Genomic DNA, 23,778 nt, shown 5'->3' with positions numbered 1-23,778 from the left:
CACTTTTATTAACGCCAGTGCACTAGGCTACCAAGTTAAGTTTGCTCCCAACTGTAGCCCTATTCATAGCATTATTACCTGTGTGCTTTACTGTAAAAGTGAATGACGGTCATCGCCAAAAGTTTGTCACGGTCTACTGGAGCGCAAATAGACACTTGTATTGGCGCAATACCTGACAATGACGAATTTATCGGAAGTTCTTCAAGAGGCCCATGGGGCCCTGCATGGTACTGCCATATTAGAGAACGTAATTTCAATGATTCAGAGGATGGACAGTCGATTGGTAACCGGATTGACTTCTCTAGTATGTAAAGTGACTGGTTTGGAACGTTAGATAAAGACCGGTTGACAGAAAGCGGTAGATCTGGAAACATCAGCGGAGGCGATGAGTAACTGCTACGATGATGTGAGGACAAGGACAGAGGCTAATGAGCTAAACGTAACATGACTGGACAGTGAACTAGTATAGAGGAACATCGCAGATATAAGGACACTATAGAAAGTGAGTTTCATTCCCTCAGAATGGAGTGTAAAGAACTTCACAGTGATGTAGAATAACTTAGTTACACTGGTCTGCGGGAGCATTACAGCTAAAATACGGAAGCCAAGGTTAAGGAATTGGTATGGAACGAACTTCTATAGAGTTTGGCAATTTTCACCGTTTCGAGAAACGCATTTCTGGCAGGAATCGACCTATAGTTGCTCGCTACATTTATAACGCAGATCGAAAAGCAGTGTTGGAGAAAGGCTTCCTCCTTCGAGGTACCCAGTTGAGCAGTTTTCGGCAACGGTTGAAGAGCGTCGCAATCCTCTTTACCCTGTAATGAAACGATACAGATCCAAAGGTTGCAGTGTAAAACTAGTTCCTGATAAGATGTACGTTCACGGCAAGTTGTTTAATGGTTTTACTGAAGAATTAGACGAAGAACTTCGTTTTCAAGAACGACAACAGACGGAATCTAGACTAAACGGTGGTTCTTACAGAGATACTCATTGACTTTACTACACCGAGTAACAGCAGAAACCCTAAACGGCAACGTATTTCGTCGTCTCCAATGGAAGACAAGTCTGGGTCACACAATGTGTGGAGAGCTAATCGCAAGTCTGATTCGTCTATGACTGGCCCTTCTCCAGCTTTCGTACCAGGACCATCACCTCGAGTTCATTCACCACACGCCTCAGGTGTGAAACAGCGTCCATCAACCAATCAGACTTTAGTAGTGGAGGCTGAAACCTATGGGCCACGAGAGGTCAACAGGAATTCAAACATTCCCGCTCAGCAACATAACAAGCCACGCATGTCACAGTCATCCAGTACAACAACGCACAGAGATCTCGTAGCAAATCAGGCAGAAGTAAACACGCAGACCAGAGGAATCCTATTTCCGTTTCCAATGTCAGTTTTAAAAGTAACATAACACCAGGACAAGACATCGGTTCACGAGAAGCCACACTACACAATCCATATTAGGATTGTTTAGAGGGGTTTTCCATTATATTTTGGAACATATGCAGGCCTATTTCTGAAACGCTTGAAACTCCAGACTTTGTAAATATTGTAATTAACTATGATATTGTTTGCTTGTATGAGTGTTGGGTCGATACAGAAGATGTTATTATTGAATAATTAGGTTATGACGCACATATTTTCCATAGATTACATGGTAAAGGTGGCGGCATTGTTATTTTTATTAGATCTTCGATTGCTTGCCGATGTCATGTTATTGAAAATACATGACAAGGTTGTGTTACTGAAAGGATCTCGTGATGTAACTTATGACATTTTTGATTTGTACTTTTTTTGCATGTTATTTCCCGCCTGTAAATAATACTTTTTATAAAAATGTGAAAATGATCTGTTTTCCTGTCTAGAAGAAAGGGTGTGTCAGTACAAAGATGTGGATAAGGTAATTGTGCTTGGTAATTTTAACAGCAGAACGGGTGATAATGCTTATATTAATAATGACGGTATCGCAGAGTTTTCCGTTAATGTGATCTCCAATATTGTAACGTATGTGCCAGATTCTGTACCAACTAAACGTTCGAATTCAGACCCAGTGATTAATCAGTTTGTTAAACAACTGTTATCCTTGTGCAAGACTATTGCCTTATGAATAGTTAATGGAAGGCACAAAAATTATCCAAATATCAGTGTTAGCTTCTTTAATAGTAGAGGTACTAGTCATATTGACTATGTATTAACCTTTGATACTGTTATTTTAAAGGTGGGGTATTTAATGCTTCTCATATCATTCTCCGATATGTGTTACTTTGTGTTCAAATGCTGTAAATCATGTCCATGAACAAGTTGGTAATCAGAATATGACACGTATAAGATGGAATAATAATAATACAGAAACTTTGCGTCATATTTTAGAAAATAATAAAAAATAAGTTATCTAATTGTTGTGACAGTAATAATGTGAGCCAAATTTGTATCAATAAAAGTTTTAAAAAAAATACTGATCTTCTGAAAAAAACTGTTATAACCTCTAAGTGTTGTTACCGATCCTGTACGTGATTATAAGATTAAGAGGCCCAGAGGGCCTGTATCGCTCACCTGAATATGTTTGAAATAGTTGGTTTGTCCATCCAGTACTTGAGATATAGCGAGAACAAACTTCAAACAGGAGCCCCACCTCTATGCCCCTAGGGGGGTTCATACTCACCATTTATACAAAATTGAGTCCCCTTGGCCCAAGGATGCTCCAGTCTAAATAAGAATAAAATCCCTTAATCCCAACATAGGAATAAGGATTTTAAAGGTTCTACCTCTATTTCTCCTTATTGGGCCCCGCCCTTCTGCCCCCTGGGAGACCATATCCACTGCTTATACAAAATTGAGTCCCATTGGCCCAAGCATGATTTAGACTTACTTAGGATAAATCCCTTAATCCCTATGGTAGAAGAAGGATTTTAAAGGTTTTTTAAATTGGTTCCCCTTCACCCAAGGATACTTCAGACCAAATATGGAACCAATCCTTTCATTCCTACAGAAGAAGAATGATTTTAAAGAATTTGTTTTATTTCCCCTATTGGAGCCCGCCTCTTAGCCCCCAGGGGGGCCACACCCACCGTTTTATACAAAATTGGTTCCCCTTTACCCAAGGATGCTCCACACCAAATATGGACCAAATCCTTTAAGAACACAACTTATATCAACTTACTATTTAGAAATTGTAGTGAGTGTTTCAAGCTAGGCAAAATACTAGAACAGTGGACTTCATGTATTATTTACCCGATTTTGAATCCAGGTACAAACGACGACTGCGATTTCTTGATTATAGAAGGATAACATTGATATCAGTACCTTGTAAGATATACACAGCAATATTTAACGCTCGTTTGACAAAGTGGTTGGAGAAAAATAACATTTTATGTGATAAACAGAACGTGACAAATGGAATTGTGAGGAACATATCTAAACTTTATATTCTGTAATCAATGTAATTAAAATGTCTCGTCAAGCTACGTATGTCTGCTTTATGAAAAAAGCTTTTGACTCGGTCGATGGAATCCTCCTATGATACAAACTATCTAAGTTTGGACTGTGTGGAAGATTCTTTGGAGCCATACAGTCACTATATCATATGGCAACGTCAGCTGCTACGTAAGGGTTAGCAACGAACACTCCCCATGGTTTGACGTCACTTCCGGTGTAAAACAGTGATGTAGTATGTCTCCCGCGCCTTTTGCAATGTTTATAAATGACTTGACTGACTTGTTCAACGGATCACAGTGGAGTGTTCCGACAGATGATGTAATGCTCAGCATTCTACTATAGCTGTCATGGCACCTACCCAGGTAAAACTACTCGATGTAATCGCAATATAGTGTGCGAAGTGAAAATTAAACGTAAATTCGTTAAAAACCAAAATAGTCCATTTTCGCCCTACGTCGTTAGAGCGATCTACGTGTGTTTTTATATGCAGGAATTCAGTGATAGATTACTGTGATGCATGATCATATCTGGGCGTATGGTTCGACGAGCAACTAAACTTTAAAATGACAGTGTCAGAACTAGCTAAATCAGCCAGTTGCGCCTTAGGAGCACATTCAAAACTTGGGAACAAAGGAGCATCACGCTACTAAAGATTTTAAATATGTTCTTTCAGTTGGAAAATATTCGTCAAACATTGCGATGCGTGGCGACATGGGTAGGACTTCTGTTAATACTAAACGACCAAACTAGTTCGCGCTGATGACAATATGACAACTATAAACAAAATTGTTAAATGAACCTCCAGGAGGGAAAAGGTATGGGTCCACAACGTAAGGTGTAGAGCTAATTCTGTAAATTGACAATGCATCATCAACGATCTTAATATTTTACATAAAATAGCGACAAAGATTCTAACTGACAAGCTGGATACCTTAGACAACATAGAGTGCACTACACAACTTTACTACGACAGCAGGAAAAAGAGAAACGGCACTATATTAAAAACGTACAGATGCTACAAATGCTCTACCGCTGAGCTAAACAGAAATTCCCTACAGCTGACGCTTGTAAGGCACATAATCCATGCACATCTTTTACACGAGTGTAGCTACAGAAATTCCCTACATCAATATAAATATATACCAAGACAGCATAGACGTATTTTAACTATATTTCGCAATGGATCGCTACCACTTGCATTGGAGACGGGACGGTACCCCAGACCGCCTATAGAGGAAACTTTGTTATTACGGTGAAGTGGAAGATGAGAGACACTTTCTCATTACATGTCTTTTGTATGACGATATTTGGATAACGCTTTTTACTGTAGCACAGACTAACATACAACTTTTTTTTTTATATGGCCATAGACACAAAATTCAATAATATCATGTTATGTAATGCAATTTAAAGGACCCTAGCATCTACTCTCTACAAATGTATGTCGCAAAGGGAAGTGTATGGATAAGTTTTAATCGTCAAACGTCTTATATACTTCAATATGCATAACTACTTTTTTATCGTCTTTGTGTATATATGTAATGAACCATGCTATATCATATAAGATGAATTTTTATAATTATGAATTATGTCATTTACGGTATAATATTGTACATGTTTTTAGTAAAGTGTCTCATTAGTCTTTTATATAGACTGGACATTCAATATTTCATTTCTGATGTATTATATGTTGTGACTGAGTGTGTGCCACTATAATAAAATGATATTTGTCTTATATAAAGGATGTTTAATGGTTTCAATATTTTTTTACGAGTGCTAAACACAAAAGAATATATTGGCATATATGACTTATACGAACATGATATAAATGGTATTCAATTGAAAAACATTACACTTTCTATTTATTTCATTTTTAAGTAACGACAAAATATTGGCATAACAAGAAAGTGCGGGAATTAGCACCGTAATATTTGTAAACAACGACTTATTCTACTCTCTCTCTTCATTTGCAGCTGAACAGAAAAGTTACGGAAGTAAAAAGAAAATAAAACATTTTGATTGGCCTATATAACATCGATACGGAGCAACATGGGTAGTGAAGATAAAAAAAATAATCAGATTAACTATTGCTATTGCTTCATATAAAGTGCTCTTCATATACAAATTTATTTATAACCGCACTTTTGATAGCTTCGCGACCTACCGTAAGAATGGACGTAAATAGAACGAAAACACTAAACAAACGGTTAATAAGCTGTATTACCACTGTCTCCAGTTCATTAATTTCTCATAGCTATATTCCAAAACAGTTCAGGCTTTCAGGACATTCATTAGCTCACCAGCCTGAAGTGCAAGTGAGCTTATGTCCGTTGTCCGTCCGTCCGTCCGGCGTGAACTTTTTACTTTAAACAACTTCTTCTCAGTAACCAAAAATCCTAAGATGATATTTTGCCAGTAGCATGCTGGCATAAAAGGGTTACGAAGTTTGTTCAAATGAATGACCAAGAGGCCTAGGATGCTGATGTGTGGCCAGAAGTATGCTGGGATAAAGGGCTACAAAGTTTGTTAAATTGAATTACCTTGACTTATATTCAAGGTCACGGGGTTAAAATATGTTAAAACCTTTAAACGACTTCTTCTGAATAACCAAGAGGCCTAGGGTGAAGATATTTGGTCAGTAGCATGCTGGGATGAACAGCTACCAACTGTGTCCAAATAAATGACCTTGACTTATATTACCACTGTCTCCAGTTCATTATTTTCTCCTAGCTATATTCCAGAACAGATCAGGCTTTCAGGACATGCGTTAGCTCACCTGCCCGAAGGGGTAACCAAAATTCCTAAGATGACGATATTTGACCAGCAGTATGCTGGGATAAAGGGCTACCAAGTGTGTCCAAATGAATGAACTTATATTCAAGGTCACAGGAGTCAAATATGTTCAAAACCTTCGAACAACTTCTTTTGAATAACCAAGAGGCATAGGGTGATGATATTTGGCCAGTTACCAAGTTTTTTCAAATGAATGACCTTTACTTATATTCAAGGTCACAGGGGTCAAATATGTTAAAACCCTTTTATACAACTTCTTCTGAATAACAAAAAGGCCTAGGATGATGATATTTTGCCAGTGATATTCTCGAATAAAGAACTACCGAGTTGTCCAAATGAGTGACCTTTGTCCATTTTCAAGGTCAAAGGGGTCAAATATGTTAAAATATTTTGACGACTTTTCTGAAAATGTTTAAAACTGTAAACGACTTCTTCTATATAACCAAAAGGACCAAGGTGATGATATTTGGTCAGTAACATGCTTGATGAATTGTTACTAAGCTTGTTCAAATTAATGACCTTCACCTATTTGAAAGGTCACAGAGGTCAAATATGTTGAAATCTTTAAACAACTTCTGAATAATCTAAAGGTCCAGGGAAATAATATTTGGCCAGAAGCATGCTGGTATGAAAGGCTATAAAGTCTGTTCAACATAATGTCCTTGTTTGACTTTCAAGGTCAAATGTGTCACACATTTAAATCTTTTAATAGATGCTTTTGAATCAACCACTGGTATTTTGCCTGTAGCTGTATTTTAGTCTACTTTTAAGATTACAATTGTAAAATTAATACCAGTTGAGCGATTCATGCCCATTGGCCTCTTGTTTTTTAAAGGAATAGAAATTCACTGTGGTACACTTTTACTTTCAACAAAGATTAATAAGAAAATATTAACATGCCTGGATGTCATGTCTGTTTATTTCAGTAGATATCTCTATCAAAGTAATAACCTCAACTAAATGTTTTGAGTGCTATTAAAATTTCGTTAATTCTCGAGTACATTGAACCCTTTCTCTTTGTTAATTCCCCATTTACAAAATACCATTTTATGTTTGTTCTGTCTTTTGCCTTAACTCTAGTATTTTGATTTATATTTCACTTATCTCGTTTTTACACTTGGTTATCACTTGACCTGTCTATATCCATCACTGTTCATAATTGACACTGTCTATAACTACAACTATTATAAAATTGACACTTGTCTATACCTACCACTATTCTATTACAAATAATAATCTATAACTACCACTTTTCTGTTACTGATCTTTGTCTATACATGCAACTACAACTATTCTATAATTGACACTTGTCTATAACTACAACTATTCTATAATTGACACTTGTCTATACCTACCACTATTCTATTACTTATAATTGTCTTTACACTATTCTATTACGGATAATTGTCTGTAACAACCGCTTTTCTATTACTTATAATTGTCTATATAGGTAACTACAACTTTTCCTATAATTGACACTTGTCTATACCTACCACTATTCTATTTTCTACTTTATCAATGATACTTGTATCCTACTACTAATTTTATATTACTGACATTTGTCTATAACTACCACTCTTCTATAGCTGATAATTGTCTATAACTACCATTATTCTATTACTGATATTTGTCTATACTTACCACTATTATATTACGGATAATTGTCTACAACTTCCAGTATTCTATTATTGATAATTGTCTGTAACAACCACTTTTCTATTACTAATTCTTGTCTATATATGTAACTTCAACTTTTCCTATAATTGACACTTGTCTATACCTACCACTATTCTATTTTCTACTTTATCAATGATACTTGTATATTACTACCAATTTATATTTCTGACATTTGTCTATAACTACCACACTTCTATAGCTGATACCTGTCTATTACTACCATTTTGATAACTAACACTTGTCTAAAACTACCACCTTTCTATAATTTACACTCGTCTATAGCTATCATTTTCTATAAATGATATTTTTCTATGAATACCGTTTTTTTATGATTGACACTTATCTATAACTACCACTTTTCTATACTTGACACTTTTCATAACTACAACTGTTCTGTAACTGTCAATTGTCTATTACAAACACTTTTTTTTATTATTGATACTTATCTATAACTACCACTTTTCTATAAATGATAACTGGCTTTAACTACAGCTTCTCCATAATTCACCTTTCTCTATAACTACACTTTTTCTTGAACTAATACTTGTCTAAAAATACCACTTTTCTATAACTGATACTTGCCGATAACTCCCACATTTCTGTAACTGATACTTGTCTAAACATATCACTTTTTCATAATTGACACTTGTCTATAACTACCACTATTCTATTTTCTACTTTATCAATGATACTTGTATATTACTACCAATTTATATTACTGACATTTGTCTATAACTACCACACTTCTATAGCTGATACCTGTCTATTACTACCATTTTCTATAACTAACACTTGTCTAAAACTACCACCTTTCTATAATTTACACTCGTCTATAGCTATCACTTTTCTATAAATGATATTTTTCTATGAATACCGTTTTTTTATGATTGACACTTATCTATAACTACCACTTTTCTATACTTGACACTTTTCATAACTACAACTGTTCTGTAACTGTCAATTGTCTATTACAAACACTTTTTTTTATTATTGATACTTATCTATAACTACCACTTTTCTATAAATGATAACTGGCTTTAACTACAGCTTCTCCATAACTCACCTTTCTCTATAACTACACTTTTTCTTGAACTAATACTTGTCTAAAAATACCCCTTTTCTATAACTGATACTTGCCGATAACTCCCACATTTCTGTAACTGATACTTGTCTAAACATATCACTTTTCATAATTGACACTTGTCTATAACTACCACTTTTTTTAACTGATTCTTGTCAAAAAATACCACTTTTCTATAATTGACACTTGCCTATAACTACCTCATTTCTGTAGTTGACACATGTCTATACCTAGCTGTATTATATTTCAGATAACTGTCTATAACTACCATTATTCTATTACTGAAAATTGTCTATAACTACCATTATTCTATTACTGATAATTGTCTATAACTACTATTATTCTATTACTGATAATTGTCTATAATTACCATTATTCTATAACTGATAATTGTCTATAACGACCATTATTCTATTACTGATAATTGTCTATAACTAACATTATTCTATAACTGATAATTGTCTATACATGCCATTATTCTATAACTGAAAATTGTCTATAACTACCATTATTCTATAACTGATAATTGTCTATACATACCATTATTCTATAACTGAAAATTGTCTATAACTACCATTATTCTATAACTGATAATTGTCTATAACTACCATTATTCTATTACTGATAATTGTGTATAACTACCATTATTCTATAACTGATAATTGTCTATATCTACCATTATTCTATAACTGAAAATTGTCTATAGCTACCATTATTCTATTACTGATAATTGTCTATAACTACCATTATTCTATTACTGATAATTGTCTATACTTACCACTATTATATTACGGATAATTGTCTACAACTACCATTATTCTATAACTGATAATTGTCTATAACTACCATTATCAGTAATAGAATAATGGTAGTTATAGGCAATTATCAGTTATAGACTAATGGTAGTTATAGACAAATATCAGTAATAGAATAATGGTAGCTATAGACAATTTTCAGTTATAGAATAATGGTAGTTATTCTATAACTGATAATTGCCTATAACTACCATTATTCTATTCCTGATAATTGTCTATAACTACCATTATTCTATAACTGATAATTGTCTATAATTACCATTATTATATTGCTGATAATTGTCTATAACTACCATTATTCTATTACTGATAATGGTAGTTATAGACAATTATCAGTTATAGACTAATGGTAGTTATAGACAATTATCAGTTATAGACTAATGGTAGTTATAGACAATTATCAATAATAGAATAATGGTAGTTATAGACATTTATCAGTTATAGACTAATGGTAGTTATAGACAATTATCAGCAATATAATAATGGTAATTATAGACAATTATCAGTTATAGAATAACTACCATTATTCTATAACTGATAATTGTCTATAACTTCCATTATTCTATTACTGATAATTGTCTACAACTACCATTATTCTATTACTGATATTTGTCTATACTTACCACTATCATATTACGGATAATTTTCTACAACTTCCAGTATTCTATTATTGATAATTGTCTGTAACAACCACTTTTCTATTACTAATACTTGTCTATATATGTAACTACAACTTTTCCTATAATTGACACTTGTCTATACCTACCACTATTCTATTTTCTACTTTATCAATGATACTTGTATATTTACTACCAATTTATATTACTGACATTTGTCTATAACTACCACACTTCTATAGCTGATACCTGTCTATTACTACCATTTTCTATAACTAACACTTGTCTAAAACTACCACCTTTCTATAATTTACACTCATCTATAGCTATCAGTTTTCTATAAATAGAATTTTCTATGAATACCGTTTTTTATGATTGACACTTATCTATAACTACCACTTTTCTATACTTGACACTTGTCTATAACTACAACTGTTCTGTAACTGTCAATTGTCTATTACAAACACTTTTTTTATAAATAATGCTTATTTATAATTACCACTTTTCTATACCATTTACCTGTCTTTATCTTCCACTGTTTATCAATAAGACAAGTCTATAAATACCACTTTTCTGTAAATGATAATTGTGTATAACTACAGCTTCTTTATAATTGACTTTAGTCTATCACTACCATTTTTCGTAAACTAATACTTGTCTAAAGATACCACTTTTTTATAACTCACACTTGCATATTCTTCTATCTTTTCTATAGCTGATATTTGTCTATAACTACCAATTTTCTATAATTGATAATTGTCTATAACTGCCATTTTTCTATAACTGATACTTGTCTATAGCCACTACTTTTCTATCAATGATAATTGCCTATAAATACTTGTTTTTTAAATTGAAACTTGTATATAACCCTGACATTTCTATAACTGATCTTTGTGTATAACTACTACTTTTCTTTAACTGATACTTGTCTATAACCACCACTCTTCTATAGCTGCAATCTGTCTATATCTACCACTGTTCATAACTAACACTCGTCTATCACTGCCAATTTTTTGTGTGCGGCGTCCGTAGTCCGTCCGTCCGTCGTCGTCCGTCGTCGTCCGTCAACTTTTCCTTTAAACAACTTCTTCTGAAGAACAAACAGACATAGAACCATGATATCTGAATGAAAGCTTCGTTGGTAGGAGCCTAAGTTTGAGAACAAAAATGACCTTGGCCTACTTTCAGGGTCACAGAGGTCAAATGTGTCAAACACTTCAAAAGACTTCTTCGCAAGAACTTAAAGGTATAGAATTTTCAAATTTGGCTGGTGGCCAAAATAGAATTGCTTGAGATGGCTTCTGACTGTTGATTTATCTGTAAATATCTGATAACTCACCATAGCAAGGAATTTGACATATATACTGAAGCATATGATCCCTAGTTTTTAGTTGCATCATAAATATTCCTTGAAAGCATTGTTAGTTCGACAACATTCGTCTTTTGGGGGAAAAAACCCCGACCTTTTGAGAATTCCATTTTTATGCCTCTACGAAAAACGATTCAAGTGCTCATTTGAGTTTTAATGAGTGTTTTTGTTGAGATAAGGTTAAAGTGTACACCTCACCAAAAGAAAATTGAAATCAAAAGAGAGGCCATTTTGGACGCCCCCACCCCCCTTTAAATGCGTGTATTCTCATTAGACAAAGGATACCAGTCCGACGGCTTGTTCGCTGACATTAGCGGCGGAGGTTTTTGGAAGAGCGTTGATCTGTTGTACAATGATACATGCACGTACATGGTCTATCATACAAAGAAAGTGTGATTATATCGAAGATGTGGCGGAATTGTCTATAACTACCTGCATGTATAACTTTTCACATTTGGTATATTGTATTGATATCGTTAACTATTGAATGTGTATACATCTATGAACACTCCTGATATATAATAAAAATAATAATAATTCGAGGTTCTTATATACCGCTTTATCACAACATAGTTCGTGGGTCGTCTCAAAGCGGTTCAAAAAATATTATTCGTGGTTATAGTGCCTTTGCAACCAGCCAATATCTTTCTCAACTCCCTGGGGAGCATAAAGCCGGTGCTGCCATTTCGGCGCTCACAGCTAGCATTCTACAATTCTAGCACTGCCCAACCACGCACTCATTTACAGTTGAGTAGACTGGAAGAAGCAAAGTAAAGTATCGTATCTTGCTCAAAGATACAACACAGTGCCGTGGCATGACTCGAACCCGCAACCACTTGGCCACGAGCCCGGCGTCATACCACTAGACTACCGAGCCTCTTGGTATATGAAGATCATTTTTGTGATCAACCCATTTAAATATGATTTAGAGATTATTGATTGACACAGACAAGAATGCTATTAAGTATCCTAATGTTGCCATTGGACTGCTTTGTGATGATGTACCAAAACTATATGATTTGCATTATAAATAAGTGCTCGGATGAATTTTTTTATGAATATACCTTTCTTCGCTAAAGTCGGAAAAGTCTCCATAGTCCACTGGGTTCATACAGACAGTACACATGTTGTTCAAGTCGGAGAAGCAGACAGTGCAGTATAAACCTTAAATTAACAATAAAACATACATATGTGATCCAAACCAGACACCATATCCATACAAATAAACTCGATGAACCATTGTCACAATGAATAAGATGTTGTGAATATAATTTACAGAGAAAGCTAATCTTACCGTCACACCCGGCATTCACACAGTGTTGAAAGTTCTCATGGTCCTCTTTCCTACCTTCCCGGCCACAACATATACACGACTTCCTATCCCATCCTAGGTATCGGAACAACTTCCCAGCCAATGGATACCTCGCAAAATTCAAAATGAAGAGCAAATAAAAAACACATACGAACTTTCACATATAATGAGCCTTGGTTTGAACAAAGACTCATTTTATCTACAATCTCTCAAACATACATCAACATGTGAAGTATACAATTGATTTACATACTATTAATATCAAATGATCACTACTTTCAAGCCAAGCAATAAGATGAACTAATCAGACGAGGCCAGAGTCTTTGAGATACATAGAATCATAGAAAATAGTGTTTGTTTATTGTAAGACATCTTAAATTCTAGAATAGGTTTCCATTTTCACCAATGAATTTGCCTTATGTTATGTTGATTTTAATCAACAATCGCTATCCGGCCGCCATATGCAAATAAGAAAACAGGAACAGTGTATCGTGTTTTCATCGTCGAAAACTATTTGGATGAATCAATCAAATGACGTGTAACATCTCAAATGAGATAAAATTGGGATATACTCTCTGTAAGACAAACTAAAACAATTATCTGAGCTGTTCGTGTAACGCGACGTAAAATAATTCAGTAGTAATATGACTTACTTTGTAGCCAATTTGCCACGGATACTGATCTTTTCCGTCTCTGTGCTCTTAAGGTACTTCCGTTTCATCTGTCGTCGGGTGATTTTAAGGAAGCCGCCCCTTGTTTTTAGTATGTGATTGTACAGCCATACCGCGCGATGTCGCTCACGTCTAGGATAATAACAAGCGGCAATCACGTGCCGCAAACGTAGACCATAGGCTTCAAAGAGTGTCAGGAATAGATAAAGACAAAACATACTCCCTGGAACGAAACGTGGAATCATTTTACTATGGTCTCACACATTCTTGACATTGTCATTGGTATATAGCAATTATAATGTTGCTAATAATTTACATGAATTTTACTTTAACGTAATTATATGATCCACAAGTAGTATTAGAAATTGTACTACCATAAGTCAAGTCTATTCTGAAGATCAAGTTGATGTAAATACATTCTTAACTTTATGAAGGACAAGTAAGATATGAAGAACTGAAAGACCTATCGTCATGATATTTGGCGTGTACCCTTCTAGGATGGAGCCTCAAATTTGCTGGGGAAAAAATGATGTTGATCTTCACTGTCACAGGTGTCAAATTTAACCATATATACATTTGATAGACTTAAATAGATAAATACAGTCATGATATTATAATTGACTCTATAGTCTGAGCTAACCCTAAGGGACTTCACTTTTGGGCCATAACTTTGGAACGGTTTAGATCTCTACTCCATAACCATATATACATTTGTCAAGCATAAACGGATAAATACAGTCTTTTTTGATAATTGGCCTTTGGTACTGGTTCCACCGCTTGGGACTTAATTATTGGGTCATTACTTTATAACAGTTGAGATCACCATCCAATTACCATATATACCATTGCTGGGCATCAAGAGATGAACACAATTATGATATTAGTTTTGACTCTTGTGGGGTCCTAGTGACTTACTTTCTGGGCAATAACTTTGAAATGGTTGATATCCTTAACTGAAAGAGGTCAAATATGTCAAATTTTGTTTTCAATAAATTTGTCTGAAGAACAGATGATGCCATTAGGTGAGTTGGTGGGTGGGGATTTGGTTTGTGGGGTAGCAGATCAATTTTTCAATTACAGTTTTAATAGTTGAGGACGTTTTGTAATCTTACATATTTGCTTATAAATGGCGATGTTGGGTTTGCTTGGGTTCGGTAAGCAAGGTGTGTTATCCATGTCGACTCCTGTCACGAAGGGATCAAAGAATCCAACTAAGGCTCGATACATGTCGGCCATAGCCCCGTCACCTTGAACGTGAATTTTCAGATGGGGAGGAACTTTCAACAGAAAAAATATCAAGATTTTTAATATTCATTTTTAATAGCAAACGGTCTTGTGTGAACCCGTGAAGCTGACTTAGAAAGCAAGCTTCGCAGTTATGTTCATCTGCATAGAAGAAACTGCTGCCAAAACCTACCATTAAATAACTTTCCTATTTTAAATAAAGTTAATAACTTGCTTAATCGTGCGTGTATGTATTCCGTTCATGGAAAATGCACATACAAATAAGGAATTCGACATATAATTAACCAGGTAAATTTGTAAACGATCGCAATATTCGATAACGTCATAGTAATAGTGACAACCATGGCATCCCTGACCGTGACACTCCGGTGGGTTAGGCATCGTGCAGGTTAGTTTGACCAATATCTCATAATAAAGTAGTTTTACTGTTATAGACGAGGTCTTATAATTTTTTATATAACAGAAAATGGGACAAGATGGTAAAGTCTAATAATTTAATAAGAGTGGACTCCTTCCAGAGAAGACCACTCGCCCTTTGATATAAGGTTGTAAAGATTCCAACTAAGCTCGATACATGTCGACCATAGCCCCATTCAATCCTTACCATAGTGTAAGCAATATAAAATTGTCCCAAGAATAGTCTCCTATGATTAAGTAATTGTAGCTTTTAATATCGAGAATAACGAAGCATGAAATACAGACATAACGGATGTTTGGTAAAAAAAGGATTAACGGACTCACAACGAAATATCAAGAGGCATGATACATTTGTTACAGTATTATACTGATTTAATATGGTGTATGTCATTTTAATAGTTACCTGCAGTGTGTGTTTTGATCTGCAACTGTTGGCGGAGGAGGGCGAGTAGCCAGTACAAACAGTAGTCACAGAGGATGTAGAAACTTGCGTAGGTCAGGTTGATGACGAGCATCATAATGCCTTTCGCCAGTTTAGATTTTTCTCGTTTCGCTAGGGATAAGGAGCCTGACAGCAAACTGTTTTCATTAATGTATGTTTTTTTCTTTATTTGCCGATGATTTTATAATGAAAGAAGATAATATTTTCATGGAATTACGAAAAATGAAAATAAAAAAGCAAGAAATATTCTTTTTAAATGAAGGATATTTACGAATTGATTTCTATTGATTTTAAACAGAAGATAGTAGACAGTATGCATGTGAACTTAGAAAAAACTAATTTATGAAACAAAATCATTCCCGGTAAAACCCTTTTTTTGGCTACCAAGCAACCATCTTAGATTTCCAATGTGATCATTGTAATCGATATCTATAACGAAGTATTTTTTTAATCCAAATTTCATAAGTAGGTTCTTTTTGCATGTTTCATTTTGAGCTTGTTATTCTGTCTTTGCGTATTGCAGAGGTATCTTCTCTCATATGAGCAGGTATTGATTGTTACGTCCTTTGACGTAACAATCAATACCTGCTCACAGGAGGAATAACTCTGCAATACGCAAAGACGGAATACAGAAACAGATACAGATGTAGCTGCCAGATACCAAATTCTACTACATTACTATTCTAGCCAGGCGATAAGATACAACCACACTTGGAATTAACCACTTCGAGCATTTCGATGATAGGCGCAAAGAGTTTCTAAAAAACAATTCCTGTACATTTATTGCCGAAAGCTGGTTACTTCCTTATAACGCACTTGTCTTTTTATACTTGGTGGACTCCTTGGTTGTCAGTGGTAGTATACTGTCGTTCCCGTGTTCACATCTTCGCTCGTCTATACTTTCCACTTTCAGAGTTATGTAAATATTGTCATACCTGTCTGTCGTAAGGTATTTCCTACGGTATATTATTGCTCTGAAAATAATATACGAGAAATAAGATTGCTTCAGAATTTTACAGTAGATACATGTAATTGTAATTATTTTTAATTTCTTATTTTGTTTTATTTTCTGTGATTAGTTATTTTTCGCGATGTTGCTTCATATGCCTTATTTGTTAGATGGTAAATTATCAAATGTTGTACTACACGAAATACAAATATGTTTGTAAACTAAATACGTTCTTGTCTGTATGACAGCTGCGAAAATAGCGACCAATTCGTATAAAAATAGTACAGGTCATTTAATTAGAAACCTTCACTAATCATAAATCTAGCTGTGATTTATGTGTACATCATGACGTCCATAAAACCATAATGACATAACCGTATTCCGTTGATCTTTGTCACTTGAGAGGTTGATTCAAAGCAACGCCTATCGACAGGCTAGAAAAGCGGCACAAAGAAATAATTTGGCATCATTAACGCTCATTGCACTATGAACCCATTTGAATTTCCCATAAAGGGAAGCATGTAAAGCTAACGCTTATAAAATGATTACTATGACATTATAGGGAGCGACTATTTCCGTGTTCTAATTGTGACATCATAAATTTTAAATTTTTGGCTCTCAAAATCTGATGAAAACCAAAACTTATTTCTGATATGATTAAATAAATAGTGTGTGTAAAATATCGTCGAATTAGATGGGACGTTTGATTTTTTAAATGATGAACTGTGGACATGGAAGATATATACATATGTATATTTTGATTAGATTGCATGAAAATTTTGTAACATATGCATGTGTATAAATTTCGTGAGACCATGTTTGGTTGATTTGACACTGGGACAATTTTAAAAGTTAAATAATGTGAGATATGGAAGATAATTAGATAGATTATTTCGAAATAAAACCAGGATGATATTTCAATATTTGAGATTATTTCAAAATAAAACCAGTATGACATTTCAATATTTTGATATTATTTCAAAATAACACCAGGATTATATTTCAAGATTTTGAAGCCAGAAAATAGAAAAGAAAACGCAAGATAACTAGAGGATTTTTCCTCTAGTTATCTTGCGTTTTTAAAAATGTGATCAATTTAAAATCCTAACTAGATTTGGATTTACCTGGAAGGTCCACAATCGAGGTAAGGTGTGATAAAACATAAGAAATTTAGGGCGGATATGAAAACTACACAGAGATACATTTTACTTTATTTATAGTTGAACTCAAATGAATACACTAATGACAAAACTGTTTGACTGCTATACTGACTTTAGAAGAACGAAGATGATAGAAAACGTCATGGCGTATTGTACTACGCTCATCAGGTTATCATGCTGACCGACACGCGCCTTCACGTCCGCCATGATGTCGTCTCGGACCTGCGACAGATTCTTCGACTGGGTAATGTTGTACTTGAACGAGTAATGAATTGATACATTGAAGTAAAACATATCATACACGCCGTCTATTGCTTTTCCCATCGCTGGAATAAAAAAATGAAAGCATAGCCTTAATTTCATGAAAATCTCAGAATGTGTTTCTTGTTAATAAGTTTCTAAATATCCAATAACTATTGCTTTTCTTAACAAAATACAGAAAGTCAGCTGCAATTGAAAACCCTTTTATTGTCCCTGAAAAAAAATCAAATTGTTTACCGAATGCGGTTGCCGCGATGTTCTATTTGTAACTGCTTGTCATTGCATCTAGACTATAATTTGTATACAGGTATAATTACATATGCCCTCCCCATTTTCCATTAACTCTATGGAAAGTCAACCTGCAGTTACTGGGCAGTGACTGCAGTCTGCATTATCTGGTCACCTGACCAAAGTTTCCGTGACGTCAATGTTAGCAACCATTCCCACCGTTTCAGCGACGTCATCAATGTGTACGATAGCCGCCATCTTGTTGTTGTCGTTTGAGTCATACAAGTCGCATTTTGACGGGTTTTGCAGACAATGAGTATGTGTATAAGAATGTTCTGCACATATCATTAGAACATTTAACAGTTGACTGTTGTTTGGAAAGTTTTCGGTCCGATAATGGCCGTTTGCGGTTGTTCCAAGAATTGGATCAGCGAGGTTATCTGTCACCCAGATTGCATTCATATTGGCTGTAACTGCAATCTCACGGACGTTCAATCCTTAAATATATCTGTCTTTCAACAATGTTGACATGGATGTTTGCAAGGCGATTGACGTCAAACAACATGTTGATGTTTTAGTTGGTTCGGAACGATAGGAACATAGTTTCTGACTATAATCTGATAAAATGGACCATACCCGAAAAAAAACATGTATGCGACTATTTTAGAAATAAGAATTGTAAAGACGGGGATTGGACGGGTATTTCTGGTATTAAAGTTATGATGTTTAACACAAGTTTTAACATTCATTGTCATCTGTGCACCTAATTATTTATAAGTCGAGATGTTATCAAATATTCATAGTAAAATATGCTCATTAAAAAAATGAAGGCTTCATTTGTGTATCAGAAGTAGCAGTAAACAGATAGAGACAACATAGCTGCCACCCATCCAACATAATTTAATTAATACCACCCTATCCTTCCTAATTCAAATAATGACGGCAGATTTATCGGTGTTTGGTACGTCATAGGTGGTGATGCTATAGATAGAAGAGACCACGTGTATAGAACACATGTCAATGTCTATATTGTATGTCCCCGAAGGCATTATGATACACAGATAGGATTCATTCATAGGGCGCAAGTCAGAAACATTTCATAATAAGATAGTGACGAAAGATCTATAGATAGGATTCATTCATTGTGCGCATGAAGATGGTTACATATTCCATAGCCATTATGAAACACAGTCTTAAACTTAACAAGAGGCCCAAGAGGGCCTGTATCGCTCACCTGAATATTTAAGCAGTCATAGTAAAATATTATCATTAAATATTATATTGCACTAAAAACATTTCCCTCACAAACTTTGTTGGCTCCATCTGTTGAAACTACCAGCAAAATATTATTACAAGATTCTATGCTTTTTGATTCTTCAGAAGTTGCTTGACATATTTTTCCCTGTGACCTTGTAAGTAGGTCAATGTCATTTTCCTTCTCAAATTGGTAAGCTCTATTCCAAAAGCTACCAGCCAAATCTTATGAATCCATTCCTTTTAGTTCTTAAGAACAAATCCATTAAAATGTTGTTGACCTCTGTGACCTTGAAAGTAGGTCAAGGTCACTTTCATTCGCAAACTTTGTTGGGCTCTTTCCCAGGAAATAACCAGCCGAATATTAAGGTTCTATAACTTCCAGTTCTTCAGAAGAAGTCATTTGAAGTGTTTGACATATCTGCCTCATGTGACCTTAAAAGTAGGTAAAGGTCATTTTCATTCTCAAACTTTGTTGGGCTCTCTCCTAGGAAGCAACACGCCAAATATAAAGATTCTATACCTTTCAGTTGTTCATAAGAAGTCGTTTGAAGTGTCTGACACATTTGACCCCTGTGACCTTGAAAGAATTTCAAGGTTATTTTCTTCTGCAAACTTTGTCGGGCTCTATCCCAGGAAGCCATCAATCAAATATAAAGATGCTATACCTCTCTGTTCTTCAGAAGAATTAATTTGAAGCTTTTGACACATTTGACCCCTGTGACCTTGAAAGTAGAACAAGGTAATTTTCATTCTAAAACTTTGTTGGGCTCCATCCCAGGAACCAACCAGCCAAATATGAAAATTCAATACCTTTTAGTTCTTCAGAAGAAGTCGTTTGAAGTTTTTGACATATTTGACCCCTGTGACCTTGAAAGTAGGTCAAAGTCATTTTCATTCTCAAACTTTGTTAAGCTCCATCCCAGGAAGCCACCAGCTAAATATAAAGATTCTATACCCTTTAGTTTTTCAGAAGAAGTCATTTGAAGCTTTTTACACATTTGACTCCTGTGACCTTGAAAGTAGGTCAAGGTAATTTTCATTCTAAAACTTTGTTGGGCTCCATCCCAGGAACCAATCAGCAAAATATGAAGATTCAATACCTTTCAATTCTTCAGAAGAAGTCGTTTGAAGTTTTGACATATTTGACCCCTGTGACCTTGAAAGTAGGTCAAACTAATTTTCATTCGCACTCTTTGTTGGGCTCCTACCAACAAAGCTTTCAGCCAAATATCATGACTCTAGGCCTATCCGTTCTTCAGAAGAAGTTGTTTAAAGGAAAAGTTGACGGACGAGGACGGACGGACGGACGGACGGACGACGGACGCCGCACCACGACATAAGCTCACTTGCCCTTCGGGCAGGTGAGCTAATGAACTAATTAAAAGTTGATAGTCTAGCAAGAAGTTTGTTCTTTTAATTCATAGTAATATAGATGTCATGATGGACGATGATAAAGTGTTTACATTCGTTTTTCCCGGATGCATTCGTTCATAGGGCGCATGTCAGAAACATTATATATTTAGATAGTGACGAAAGTCCTATGAATATAATTCATTCATAGTGCGCACGACAATGGTTATAGTCTCCATAAACATTATGAAACACAGTCTTAAACTTATTAAACTTATTAAAGCTGATAGTCGAGCAAGAAGTTTGTTCATTTAATTCAGAGTAATATATATGTCATGGTGGACGATGGTAATGTGTTTTCAGTCCCCGAAGGTATTATGATACAAATATAGGATTCATTCATAGTACGCATGTCGGATTTTTTTTGCATTTAAAAAGAAAAAAAATCTATAGATATGATTCGTTCATCATGCGCATGACGATGGTTACAGCCTCCATAGTCATTATGATACACAGTCAAGGTCAGTTGTCGTAAAAAGCATAGCGGACGTACGTTGTCGATATAAAGTCTACCAACTTTACCGATTTACTTATTTTAAGTCGACAACATATCCAAATATATGGTGAGACATAATAATAAAATAAGTTAAAACACACAATGAATCGTTTTGTTTAACATTTTATTCAAAATAATTTAATTTTCTCAAATTCATCAAAATTTACATTAACCTGCCAAAGTCTCTGTTCAGTTAACTGTTCTTGAAATTCATCATGTATTATTAACATTATAACGTTTCCGAGTTCCTCTTCCGCTTCAAATATAGTGTTTGATAGGACGTTTACCTAAATTTATATCAGATGTCAAATATTTATTTGATAGCATTCAGTTTCCACTGTCTATCATATTCTCAGTCCACCTCAGGCTAGCAGTAAAGTGTACACCGCCGGTTTGTCGTAATTACTCCCTGTTTCTTTGTGAGACGTATGAAATCATTCGCCAATTGGATGTGTATAGTCAGCCTTAAACAATCTGTAAGGTTGGTAGCCGAAAGAGCGAAGAGTGGTGATCAGCAAATCGACAAACTTACTGGGAATGTCAACCAGTGACAATCATCTATTGCAAACCTACGTCAAGATTTTAACCGAAAGAACGAAATCAACAAAAGAGAATAATATTACCAAAGAAGCGAGGAATGATATTAAAGGATTATGTACAACAACGAGTGCTCAAATGTCAAATAGTACTCAAACCATAGACGCATATCCAGTTGAAATTGAAGTTATAGAACCAACAGTCAAATGCAGGAATCGGTTCGATACTTTTCGTACGGAACTTCGGGAAAAGACAAGTGAACACGGAATAGTACACAAAAACGATGGAACGGACAATGTCGTGTACGATGTCAAGGAAAAAGGAAAAGATTGCAAGAGGCAGATACATGTGCATTTTCCTGAATCATTTTGTAATCCAACACCAAAACCCAACTCAAGTTTATCAGAGGCAAGACGTAGAATTAGTCGATTTAGCCTCCGAATCAGCCATGCGCGACTTCTTGGTAGACGCTGATGTGCGTGTTACGTTTCTGAGGTTTTGAGGCCATGGGCTCCTTGCGCAGTATTTCTGGATGAGCACAAATATGACCAAGCTTGGAACATTGAGGGGTTGAGTGCGGGAACTCCGTACCTAATAAACTGTCTAGAACAACTTGACACTGACATTTGTGGTATATCTGAGCATTGTATTCGGGAACATAACCTATCGGTTTTTTGATACATTTGATTCGGTGGGCATAATGTATTCGCAAAACCTATTTACGAAATAGACCTTTTTAGGTATAGATGTAGTGTAATAAGAAGCGGGGTTACTCTCCTGTTCAGAAAGGCCCGTCATCGCGTACAGGAAATTGAGGTAGATAACCCAAGGATAGTAGGAGCGGAAATTGTTGTATCTGATGACCTGTCAATATTCTGTTTTGCTATTTATATACAAGCATTGGAATGCCTGTATTCAGTTTACTCAGAGAGAGGGTAGGTGATCTTTTTTGGGGATATGAATGTACAAATCAAAAGACCGCTATGTAAATTTACTGAAAATGTTCGTTCTCTATGTTTTCAGGAGTTCTTAGACAGGTCTAACTTAATGTCTGCAAATGTCCAAAACATATGAAGTGGTCCCTCTTATACAATTTCTCCCCAAACCGGAAATTGTACACTCATAGACCACGTAATAATCGAATCGAGCATGTTTGACCTGGTAAAAGACACATGTGTATTAGAGGACACGGTGTTAATTTGCTCATTAAGTGTAAATATGTATCTATTCCAATCTATAAAAACATGTAATGTCAGGTTTAATTGGAAGAAAGCTGTGCCAGAGGTAATGTTACAGAAGCATAAATTATCACTGTACGACAAGTTGTCCAAAATACGCTTACTGAAGTAATAGCGCAGGATGAAATTGACATACATAGTAATGAAATTGTGTCAGCATTACTTAGTTCGGCGAAAGAGTCTCTACCTGATTAAATATAAAAAGCATCGAAAGCAATACTAGAATGAACAGTTGGCATTTTTTCACGATGCCATGCTAGGAGTCAGAGCGATATGGATGAAGGATGGGAAACCACGAGATGTATTAAATGAGAGTTATAGAGAGTACGAGCAGGCTAAAACTTATTTCAACAGGGGCTTA

General features: G+C 35.1%; 1 protein-coding gene across 1 annotated transcript in view; it reads right to left on the bottom strand.

The window, feature by feature from the left end:
• LOC110445895 (DC-STAMP domain-containing protein 2-like) overlaps positions 1–23,778 on the bottom strand; it is a 76,379-nt gene that overhangs the window by 39,270 nt on the left and 13,331 nt on the right. Inside the window, exons 2-8 of the mRNA XM_021490744.1 lie at positions 18,103–18,316; positions 16,698–16,855; positions 15,843–16,007; positions 14,890–15,054; positions 13,760–14,000; positions 13,089–13,216; positions 12,859–12,958 (exon numbers count right to left, since the gene is read on the bottom strand). Coding sequence (XP_021346419.1) covers positions 12,859–12,958; positions 13,089–13,216; positions 13,760–14,000; positions 14,890–15,054; positions 15,843–16,007; positions 16,698–16,855; positions 18,103–18,314 — 1,169 coding nt within the window. The 5' untranslated portion in view covers positions 18,315–18,316. The remainder of the gene's footprint in view (positions 1–12,858; positions 12,959–13,088; positions 13,217–13,759; positions 14,001–14,889; positions 15,055–15,842; positions 16,008–16,697; positions 16,856–18,102; positions 18,317–23,778) is intronic.

This window comes from Mizuhopecten yessoensis, unplaced genomic scaffold (assembly GCF_002113885.1).
Source record: "Mizuhopecten yessoensis strain PY_sf001 unplaced genomic scaffold, ASM211388v2 scaffold2409, whole genome shotgun sequence".
Lineage (NCBI taxonomy): Eukaryota > Metazoa > Mollusca > Bivalvia > Pectinida > Pectinidae > Mizuhopecten > Mizuhopecten yessoensis.
This window is presented reverse-complemented; position numbering and strand designations above follow the sequence as displayed.